Source organism: Durio zibethinus, chromosome 11 (assembly GCF_047325235.1).
Source record: "Durio zibethinus cultivar Kanyao isolate XHJ-2024 chromosome 11, ASM4732523v1, whole genome shotgun sequence".
NCBI lineage: Eukaryota > Viridiplantae > Streptophyta > Magnoliopsida > Malvales > Malvaceae > Durio > Durio zibethinus.
In genome coordinates, this window is record NC_143172.1 from 15,173,408 (window position 1) to 15,184,941 (window position 11,534).

Genomic DNA, 11,534 nt, shown 5'->3' on the forward strand with positions numbered 1-11,534 from the left:
TAAAATATTTTTACCTTTTTTAGCATTTTATTATTGAAATTAAGAATCTAACATTATAAATTATACAGATATTAGCAATTTTTTTATCTTATTATATTTAGATTGTCAAGATTGAATTCAAAAATTATAAGAGTTAGCTTTATTTGTTTTTGATGAAGAAGTTGCTTGGTTTTTGGGTGCCTACAGTTTTTATCTAGAAGATCTTTACTTTAAAGCTTTTCTCAACTTTGTTTTTCTCGAGTACAAAGTGTTTGTTACTTAGTTTTTTTGATGCTACTACTTATAATTTATTTTTGAAATAGTTATTCATAGATGAAACCCAAATCAATTATGTATGTTATTTTTTTAAATAATTGATGTAAATCATTTTTTTTATTTATCATGTCATATATGCAGCTATTGCAACAGCCGTTACAATTGCAAAAATTCTAAGAAACAATGGTTTGGCTGTTGAAAAAAAAAAGATGTCTTCCGCTTTTTTATTTTTTAATTTATTTAAAAAATGTTTTAATGTAACCATTGAATCCTAATAATCATTGGAATTAACATAGAGCTCTGCAGAGATCACAACCTTAACAATTGACATGAAGGAGGACTATAGATGAGGGCTTGTCCAAAGAGCAAAGGTAAATTGGCTTAATAGCTCTTCATGCTTCCTTTTGGATATGTCATGGTTTATGCAAAAACATATTTGCAAGCTGAGATATATTAGTTCTCTCCAGGTAAAGTTAAACTTTAAAAGTGATATAGAGAAATTCAATATTAAATTTTTGCTTATTAAACACTCTCTATTATTGGTGCTTATTTAATCATAATGTTATAGTCATTGTAATACTGAGTTTTATCCTTTCTCTTAGCATGGGTATTGATAGATATGTTTTTATGTTATTTTCTCATATTGAAATATTATTGGGGAAGGCATAAAACTTTGATAAATTAATAGCAGCTTTTGCTGAAGAAAGAGATGTTATAGATGGAGAAGAGCAGAGCTGAAGAAGTTTTAGTTTGGAGTGGTCAGTTCTAGATTTTATAGTATGGTCAATGCAGTTAGGTTTCTTACACAATGTAGGTGTAGGAGTTATCTTGATCTTGTTATAAGATGGTAATTAAAAGAAAAAAATGTTTTCCTTTCTGTATTTAATTTTGTTAACTGATTTTTTTTGGCTTATATTTTCCCAAATAATGCTTTACCAATGAATTGAAGTAGAATCAATGGGTAGTTACAATAGTGATGCGATTACTGCATTACACTTCTGTGGGGTCTTAATAGAAGATCTCTGTTTGGATTTTACACTTCCAAGCTATCCCACTACATATTGAAGTCGGGGGATGAAACTGTATATCTTCAACTTGTCATTTTTCCCCCACCTCTTTTTTTGTCAATAGATTATTCTAACATTCTGTTAAATACATCAAGTTGATATCAATAACTTATAATAATACATATCCTTGGTGGCTGATGCAACTGTCAAGGCTAGAATTATGCTGCAAATGGAGGCATTTAGGGCTGGATTCAATCAGGTCAAACTACTTTCTTTATTCTGAGTTTTCTTGACTAATCACAAGTTGATGTTCATCATGGATTTCCTTTTTAATTACTTGCATTGAGGAGCTATTTTTGGGATTCATTGCAATGTTAATATATTTGTTATATGACAAGTACGTTTTCGATATTGCATCATTACAAATATTTACTCACTAAGAGTTAGACCGTCTGTTGTGTGGTCGCAAAGAGTTGTGGGAGGTAATTTGACACTTGGATTGTGTGATAATATTGCTAACTTCTTTGATTAGAATTGGTTGTCCACTTTGATTTTAACAATGTAACTTCTAATAACACGGCTGTAACACCTGCTAATCTCATAAAGTTTGATCATGGATATATTACAAAAAGCCCTGCAATCTTAAATGTATGTTTCTTTCATAAGACTCTCATTTGAGCATTTTGAAGTCTATATTTGATCTATAATTATGTTTGGTTTTATGATTTCATAGTTACTTGAAATTATGGGAGAATTTACACCAGAGCAACAGCAGGCCTTTTGCCAATTTGTTACTAGTGCTTCGAGACTTCCGGAAGTTTGGCGATGCTAAATCCAAAGCTGTCAATTGTTAGAAAGGTAACTCGAGTTGCATTGAAAAAGTTTCTATCAATATTTTATGTTTATTTAATAATTAATTCATTTTTATAAATATACTTTTAGTGAGACAAGTTTCAATCAATATATAGATATATTGTATTTGTGAACCTGAATTAAAAAATGAAAGAAATATTTTTATGTTTCGCATCCCATGAAAAAAAAAAAAAAAAAAAAAAAACTTGTTGTATTTCCTACTTAGAGTTGATATAAATTCAACCCAAAACCAAAATCATTTGATTTGGTGTTCTTATCATATGTACTCCAATAAGCAAAAGTATAGTTCTTTTTATTCGTAGTATTGGCAATCTGTTGTCCATGTTTAGAAATGAATCAGTTTCTTTTAGCTGTGATCTGCGGTTAGCTGACCCTCCTATATTTATATGCAGTGAACAAACTAACTCAGGTGTACCAAAAATTGAACAAGTCAAAGGAAAGCAAAAGTAGAACTTGTATTTTAGAATTGACTCTTAAGTTTTATCTCAATTATGTCAGTAAACTATTGGCGGATCCACATTGGTTACTGTACTGTAACTTGGACATTATTTATTATTCTTTTTTTTTAGAATTATTGAAAAACTTTGACTTTAAATTGCTACATTTTCTACTTTTCTTTCATGACAAACAAAATTTTTTTATATTATCAAAACAACTCGCAGCATAACGCAGGCCTTCACTCTAATAATCATTTACCTTGAGAACCATCTGCTTTCTTAATTAAAGACTCATAATCCACAGGTAGGAGTTTTGGGCTCTTCTTGTTCTGCATAGGTCCAAATGCATCATCAAAAGGCTTTGTGTCCAGATTCATTTAACTAAAAAGGCAAAAAAAAAAAAAAAAAACAAATTCTAAAATTCAAATGCCATAAAGATTCACTTTCAAAGAATTCACACCATTGTATGGTCTTCAATAATTAAGAGAGACAGGCAGTCTCTTCTTCTTCTAAATGACATTGTAATTACTTGACACTTGGCTTTGGAGCTCTTCACTGAATGTAATTAAAATAAAATTATTATATTTTTTCCCTCATTCGCAAAGAATTTATCTTTTATTTCTTAAGTTGTCCAGGAGCGGAAAACAGAGATAATTCTTACCGTGTCGTCAGTTTCCAGAGAACCATTTTGCATTATCTCATACGCAAGAAATCTTATCTCAACGTCATTGCCAACACCCAACAATTAAATTATATTCGAATGCTTAAATTTACAGAAGAAATCCACCTCATTTTGCAATTCTAAACAATAACTCAACTTAAAAGAATGAAATCCTTCCAAACAATACCTTAATTTCTTTCTTCATCAAGCTTTTCCTGTTCAACTTTTTATCAAAATAACTATCATCAAATTGAGCTTTGTAAACGCATCGAAATCCACCCTAACCCAAACTATTACCTTTGATGAGACTTATTTGCTGCTTTCTCAAGTATCTTATAATCCATAAACGAAACACTGCATTTGAATTAATTTTATGCAAAATCAACCATTTTAATGATCCTGCATCCCTTTTTATCTAAAGATTATGACTTGGGAAACCAATTTAAGATCAAATCAAACTTAACATTCATCTATATTAACAACATTGCAATAAGAAATGATGAATTAGGTCATGATCAATCAAACTCAGACGTCAAATTACTAATTGAACCAAATGCAAGTGGAAGCTCTACTTAGATATAGAGAATTAATGACATACATATCACATACTTGCAGCTAACTTTGAGTATTTGAAATTGCAGCTACTTCAGGTAAGTTTTAGTCCCCCCCCCCCCCCCCCCCTCTATCTCCATCTTGAATTTTATGTTGCCATAATTTGAGGATGGACGAATCTGACTTAGGGATTAGGGTGGTAGGAAAAAGGATGAGGCAATTTATTAATTCTATTGAATTTATCTTTCTCTAGCTTGACCTTTCATTTTATATATAAAATAATTTAATGCAAAATCACCTGCCCTACTGTTGCGAGAGAATGTTAATTTTTTACATAAAATTACACGACACACGCGCACATATATATATATATATATATTTATAAACAAACACCTTAATTTAAAATTATCTTTATTTTCTATACGTTTGTTTAATTCTATCTTGCCATGATATCTTTTATGGGTCACCAGAACACTTTTAGCGCGATGATTATATCAAACACCTTAATCGAAAAACTTACAAACTTCCACTATATTTTGTAATAAAATCTTCGAATTTCATTGTAACTTTCTTATAATGTTATATATAACTTTTAATTGCATCTAGAATCCTGATGAAAGTTTTCAAAAGGAGAAATTGGGCTGTGCAGGTGAGCACAAGCTGGAAACTTGGGCTTCTCCGTAAAGCGTGGATCAGAGCCTTGAAAATGAGGAAAGGAAGCTTGGGCCAGCGCATTTTGTCTTTCAAATTTCATGCATGGGCAGAACATTTTTAAACAGGCCTTTGAACTTTGCCGAAATTAGTTTTTTTTTTTTATTTTTATCTGGTAAATAAATAGGCTCAGCATGTGGCATCAATGATAAAGAAACTAGGAAAATTCAATTTGGAAATGCTTCAAGGACATTTTCACTATGCCTCTTCTGCGCTGGATGTTCCCTTGTGATTACTTATTTACAAGAAGTATACAGTCGCTTAGAAACATAGAATTTGGAAAGAAGGGGGAAAAAGGAAAAGGCAAATTGCATTTGCACCTTATCTTCCTACATTTGTGCTAAATGCTTAAACAGTTAATCGCCTAAAGATGATATATCACAACATTTCACTGATGGCCTTGTTTGCTTCTATGCATTGATGCATAATTCACCATTAACCTCCTGTGATGAAGGATCTTGGAGATGTCAAATCATCATCCGAATTCGACTCCAAGATGTTCAACCTGATTCCATTTCCGTTTGGAGCACTAAAATAAGTCTGACTTGTTTGCCAATTACAGCCATCTGCTTGCATTTCGCTTGGCATGTATCCCTCAATTGAACCATCTGTCAAATATGCATTTTGTTGAAATGATCTCACCATGATTTGTTGATGATTAGGATATTGATCTACCATATGATCACCTGTATAATTTTTTCATGTAAAATGTTGCCAAAAGGCTGAAAAAAGGGGCTCAAGTTTAAGGTTATGAAAGTTGTTTACCTTGTGTGAGCAGCCCGATCTCATTGGAAATTCCTTCTATCTCTTCCAAGGAAGACCAATTTACATATGCTTGTCTGACCAAATTTTCAAGATATGCCTGAAATTGCAAAAGCCATATAAAAAATTAGATGAATATTGGATTAATAGACCCTTGCAACAAAAATAAAAAAATAAAAAAAAGCTTAGCGTAACACATACTCTGTTAAGACTATTCAGGTTGTGAGTAGGATATATACTCCCATTAATCTCAGCTCTAATGAGTTGGCAAATGGGATTTAAAAAGATCGTGTAATTCGAGCCTCGAAAAACATACTGTTTGTTGCCCATAACACAAGTTTTCGCGTGCTTGCTTGTTACATCCCACATTTTTTCAGACATTCCAGGGCCTAAAATCTGTTCAATATCATTGAAATTGAATTATTTCTTTTTATTTGAGAAAAGAAAACACTAAATTGGCATCTATGGCCGATTGATTGCAAATTCTTACCCTTCTAAGCTTGGCTGGATCTACAACCAACAATTTCAAGAAATCTTGGACAGTGTTAACGCCCTCAGATGATAGCTTTTTATGGAACGCTCCATCCTTTCCAATCTTTTCTAGTCGCCAAACTTCATCTCCCAACATTGGCGGATGATGTTTCTTGTACACTTCAATAAGAAATAAAGAAAGGAAAATTGTCACCAATGAATTCGAATTAGATTTTTCTAAGCAATTGAACTGATCAAAGACATAAAACAAATTATTGTCATTCTACAGCTTAATCAAATTAATTGTTGAATGGAGACCGGATCAAGCGGGCGAGATGAAAAGCAATAAAATTAAAGTATAATTCCTTAAATGGACGGTGAGGACCATTATCTGGCTAGCTCTATGGCTGCATCATTTGAAACACGTGGCTTTGGCGTTATTTTTTCTAAGTAATAGAACTAAGAAGCAGAGGCAGTGCGGCCGTTTGTTGACTGAAAATGACTTGAATGGTTTTAAAACATGAAAAGGAAATGCCCCTATCTGAATAGCTTAGTGCCCAAGGACCCAGACTTTCACTGCATATATAATCTGCCTGTGTGATGATGTGTCAGATGTTTCAGACCACATTAAAAAAAAAGTGAATTTTTCAGAGTTTAAACCAAAAAAAATTCTTCAACCTCAATTAAAGTTATGCATTGACCTCAATTGTTTTTTCTTGTTACTCACACGGTTCTTAATTCATTGGTTAACAAAAGGGTTATTGAAGAATTTAACAGAGAGAACGCATGCTTTATAGATTCTCTCTCACTTCTAAAACAAAAAAGAAAAGGTAGTTGGTTTGGTTTTGTATTATGTTAACTGTGTGGTTTGGTCAGCACATGGTTTGACTCGGCCTACATTTCTAAGCTATATTGGGTTGTTATATTATAAGATCAGCATTTATCACCAATTCTTTAAACAAATAGAGCAAAGAGTTTTAAAAGTACAAATTGATAATACATTAGTATATCTTAATCTTAGCTAGGGTCAGATGCAAAGTACAACAGCTAGTACTTAAGGAGGGGAATATATGTAAACATTTTTTTTTTACAGTGTTATGGAAAATTTATTAGATTTTCATTTTAATATGGCTTGTTGATAATTAAAAATTAATAAAAATAGATTTTAAATTTTATTTAGAGTTCATTTAAGAGCACGATTAGAGAATTTTCGCCACATCCTTTCACATCGACAAGTGCATGTATGTTTAAATTTTTAAAAATTTAATTATAATTCCAAATGAACAATTAAAAAAATTTAATTGTGGCAGACTAATTAAAATATATTAACATATATAATAGTTTGAAATTTAAATTTTTTTACCAATGCTGTTTAGAAGGATAATTAAGAGTGGATTATGATAATATTCTCACATGGAAATGACATTTGAAAAGGCATTATTTGAGCTTAACAATATTTGAGGAAATAGATGAATGAATACTTACATTCGCCACGATGGTCTTTGACAACAAAAGCTCGAGTCATGGCTTCTCGAATGCGAACACCTTGGAAACCCCCTTGTGCAACTTTTGCACCAATTCTGAACTTCCGGCTTCGAATCCAGCTCGAATTATCCGTAAATTCAATATCTCCGATCGAAGCAACTCCCTCCCTCACCGTGACTGCTAACTCTCCGGTGAGCAAGGGCCGTTTCCCAGTTCTCTCCCTCACAATGTTTCTATCAAATTCTTCACTAGTCCAATCGTTACCGTTCCCCGATGGAAAGTCCCCGTCAAGAACCACAATATCTACTTTAATTGGGTTTGGGAGAAGTACCGGAACCGTTTGGTCTCCCCTCGTATCAACCAAAAGAACCTGAAGTTGGTTGCTCTCTTCATCCATGATCTTGCTTCCCGTAAAGATTGGTAAGGAAAGGCCTTTAGGGAAAATTAGCTGAAGGGTTGATGGTTCCGGTGCTTGGATTCGAAGAGATGGAGACCTGCTGAAAGAACGGAGCCGGTGTAGAAGACTACGCTCCACTTCTTCATTCACCTGAAAACGTATCGATAAGGGAACTTTTATCAGAAATTACCTAGTAAAAAATGAACAGTGAAATCAAATGAAACAAAATATTATAAACCCTTTATGCATGAAAGTGAAATTTTATTTTTATGCTATTGATACTAACCCATCATTCAAAAAACTTGAAATTATCTATATTTGTACAATGTAATCCGATGTGATGAATATTAATAAAGATTAAATGATAAATAAGTTGAATCATGCACATGAATTTCAACCTTTCGAAAATATTTCCAAGAAATGAAATATATTATATATACTCTTAATGAGAATTATAATATCAAAGTTCTATATTACATACCACTCTTCTAAGGACTGGTTCCAAGGCCGAACGTAAGCAATTCACCATAACAGCTTCCCCAATCACACTGTTAATGATAAAAGAAATTATTATATGAAAGGCAAAAGCTAAAATTGCACCATATGGAAACAAACAATATAAAGAGACAAGGCAAATGGTTTTAAAATTTGATCCGTATGGAAACAAAAGGACAGCGGATTTGAGCAAAGCAATCAGGAAGAAAAGGTGATTTAAAAACTAATAGATCTAGCATTTGTTGAAGAAAATTCTAAAACATACGATGCAAAAGAAGGTCTAGGTCTCATCCGTTTCTCCTTTGGCTCATCTGGGTCGGAACAAGATTCACTAAGAAGCCGTTTAGCCGCCATTTTTCAGTTGAAATATATATTAATTCTCAAAGATTTGGGGAAAAAAAAAAAAAGAAAACCTAACAGCTCACAACTGAAGACACAGAAAGAGAGAGAGAGAGAAATGATGAATTGGGGTTTGGGAATATGTCGTGGTGTTAAAACGATGTAACAAGGGAGTTTAAATACATGGAAAGTTTCTATAAAAATAATAATAAAAAGAAGCTTCTTGGAATGTTGGTGGAAACAGCAGGGTAACAGCCACGGAGCGACCTAGGTGTATATACATATATATGTCTAATGTAATGACATTTTGACGTTTACTCTGCGTTGAGTCAACTATTTCTATTTATTATTGCATCAAGAAAAATTATTAAAAATTACATATCCAAACATATCTAAGCCCTTAGATATCAATCCAACGGTTAATGCAATTAAACTTGGATTAATTTGTTAAGAAAAAAATATCGTGATAATAAAGTAGTATCTACTTTAATTAGAGGGACAAGTTTGGCGAAGGATCAAAAAGTCCACAAATGCCTCATTTCTTAGAAACATCTACTTTTGTGTAGGCCCATGGTTAGTCCTCAAAGTTTTCTTTTACATTATTTTACTTATTTTTGTCTCATTTTTCAAGTTAAACTTTATTTTCTCTTTCTAAAAAAAAAAGGGGGGGGGGTTCATATGCGTCGGGTCAAACCCAATTCTCATCATAAAAACCTTAATCCCAGCTTAGCCTACCTCGCTAATTATTTAATGTAAATTTATTATCAAAATATTAAAATATTTTTATATTAATTAATATTTTAATATTTATTTTAAATTAAAGCAATATAAAATCTCCTCCCACCTAAACAATATATCCAAAAACCCAATACAAGTCGGGTCAAACTCTCAAAACCTAGTGGGTAACTCAGCACATCGACACTTTAGGATCTTACGATTTAGAAAAAGGATCGAAAATTGAAATTATTTTTCACCTTATATATTTAAAAGAAATTACATTTATTTTAATTAATTATAGTTCTTTGCACTTTATTATTACAAAAGATGCATGCCATAGAATAAAAATAAATGAAAAAATATAGAAGTATATTTTTAGACTTAAAATGTAAATCTATATATATGCAAAAGAAATCAAAATGGTATATAATATTACTTTCAAAAAGTAATTATTCTATATATATGTGAGTAAAATTATGCATCTTTATGATAACTAAAACTTTTAAGTTTTAACTTTTTTTGTTCTTTAAATTGTAATATTTTATAAATGTAAACTATATATAAAGGAAAAATTTATTATATCTTAAAAGTTCTCAAAAAAGTGAAAAAAATAGTATTATACATACAATCCATAACCTTTTACAAAATTTCATTTATATTTGTGACCAAAGATCTTCAAAAAAATTTTTACCTATAAACCTTTTGAAAAAATTATGTCAAAATCATGTTTTGCCCACATAACAAATGTGTAATTTAACTTTTAAATTATTTTTTCATTTTTGGTTCTTTCTATATTATTCTCTCTCTCTCTCTCTCTCTAGTCTGAACCGTTGCTAATTGTCACTAATGTCACTAATGACTAATGGTACCGTTGAGATTGAAAAGATTCCTCATTGTTAATATACAATAAAAAATATTGGACTGTAATTTATAAGGGTCGCCTTAATTTTGATAAAGAGGGTCACGCATCGCTATGATATTGTCCAATATCATCAAAATAAGCCATTATGACGGAATTAATAAAAGGTTTTATGCTTAATGATTCTTTTTAGCTTTTAAATGAGCTAAATGAAATACTTAGAAGATAGTGTTTTCTTTAATTATGCATTAAAAAGTAACACTGCACAGCTTGAAATTTATATTTTAATTATGTGCATTATTAAGAATATTAGTTATAATATTCTTTATTAATATTTCTATTACTTTTAAATTAAAATATCTATAATTTAAGGCTTAAATATAAAAAAAAAACTCTAAATCAAAATTAAATAATTTTTCAATTTCATATTCTTTTTTACAACTAATTAAATTTTTAAATATTTGTTTTTCCTGATTGAACTATGAATTGGACGAAAAGTGGTGATAATCATTAACAAATTTCCGTCCAATCAATGGCATATAGTGTGATAAAAAATGAAGAGGATTGATTTTCTTTTTCAAAGCATATGAGAAAAGATTGAAAAGTAAAACCCCTAATCCGCTATATTAGCCATAATAATTTCTACTTCAATGCCAAAAAGTTAGTATTATGCAAGGTTTGGACAGACGTATGGATTCCATTTTAAAAAGAAAAAGAAAGCCATTTAACAAATTGAAAATAGTTTGTATTTGATGTTGACAAAAAATGAATAAGTTAATAATGTTAGTTGGTGGAGCGAACCTCAAAGAAATTCACAAATCACACAATGGTGCACGCAAGCAAAGTCCTGCTAGGTAGCTTCCGTCCACCTGCAGTGTAATTTCTAGGCTTTTTCGAGTAAGGCAAAAAATATGCGGACCCAATATGCCATTGAATTTTTGTATTGAACAGAGACGTGATTCAAGGTGTGGAAGATTAGAGGTAGCGATGAGTTCATATTATTTCAAATCTGAGTTTACATCATTTAAAAATTTGATAATTTCGAGTTTGAATTATTTTAAATATCAATTGTCTCAATTCAAACAATTATGGATTTGATTTTTTTGGAGTTTATGATATTTTAGATTTAATTCATTTCAATCAATTTCAAATTAATTACATTTCATGTATTTTTAGGTTAAAATTAAATTCAAATTTGATTATTATGAGTTTAACTTTGCACTGATTGTTTCAATTTTTTATTATCTTTGCATTGGATTGCTTCAGTTCCGATTATTTTGAGTTTGGATTGTTATTCATAGTCAAATCTTTCACTTTTTTTTTTCAATTAATTTGTATCGGATGGAGTTTGGTCTTAAGCTAGGTTGGGCAACTTTTTGAGATCCATCAGATTTTACCAATTTTATAAAAGATTGTTTTCTTACGCTGGTGCTAGTTGCTGGGCCCACGACTTTAGCCCGTGGGGAAGTGTACAGTTTTAAATAAGAATAATTGTGTGAATGAAAATAAATAA

The 11,534-nt window shown here is 31.0% G+C and overlaps 1 protein-coding gene across 2 annotated transcripts; it reads right to left on the reverse strand.

Moving 5' to 3' along the window:
* Positions 1 to 4,642: 4,642 nt before the first annotated feature.
* On the reverse strand, positions 4,643 to 8,596 carry LOC111290015 (protein SAR DEFICIENT 1-like). 2 transcript variants are annotated; one of them, XM_022881418.2, is made up of 7 exons: positions 8,372 to 8,596; positions 8,093 to 8,159; positions 7,215 to 7,761; positions 5,749 to 5,909; positions 5,460 to 5,654; positions 5,262 to 5,358; positions 4,643 to 5,182 (listed from the first exon to the last, which is right to left on the reverse strand). In XM_022881418.2, exons 1-7 carry the CDS (start codon positions 8,458 to 8,460, stop codon positions 4,932 to 4,934), a joined length of 1,407 nt encoding a protein of 468 aa, XP_022737153.2. In that variant the 5' UTR covers positions 8,461 to 8,596; the 3' UTR covers positions 4,643 to 4,931. The 2 variants fall into 2 exon arrangements, with proteins under 2 accessions (XP_022737153.2, XP_089624202.1); XM_089768076.1 differs by having other exon boundaries at positions 4,797 to 5,104; positions 8,372 to 8,589.
* Positions 8,597 to 11,534: the final 2,938 nt, after the last annotated feature.

Coding starts and splice junctions, on each gene's coding strand:
- LOC111290015 (XM_022881418.2), bottom strand. CDS start 8,460: ATGGCGGCTAAACGGCTTCTTAGTGAATCTTGTTCCGACCCAGATGAG. Junction 7,762..8,092: donor AACCAGTCCTTAGAAGAGTG/GTATGTAATATA, acceptor ATACGTTTTCAG/GTGAATGAAGAAGTGGAGCG. Junction 5,359..5,459: donor ACCTGAATAGTCTTAACAGA/GTATGTGTTACG, acceptor TTGCAATTTCAG/GCATATCTTGAAAATTTGGT.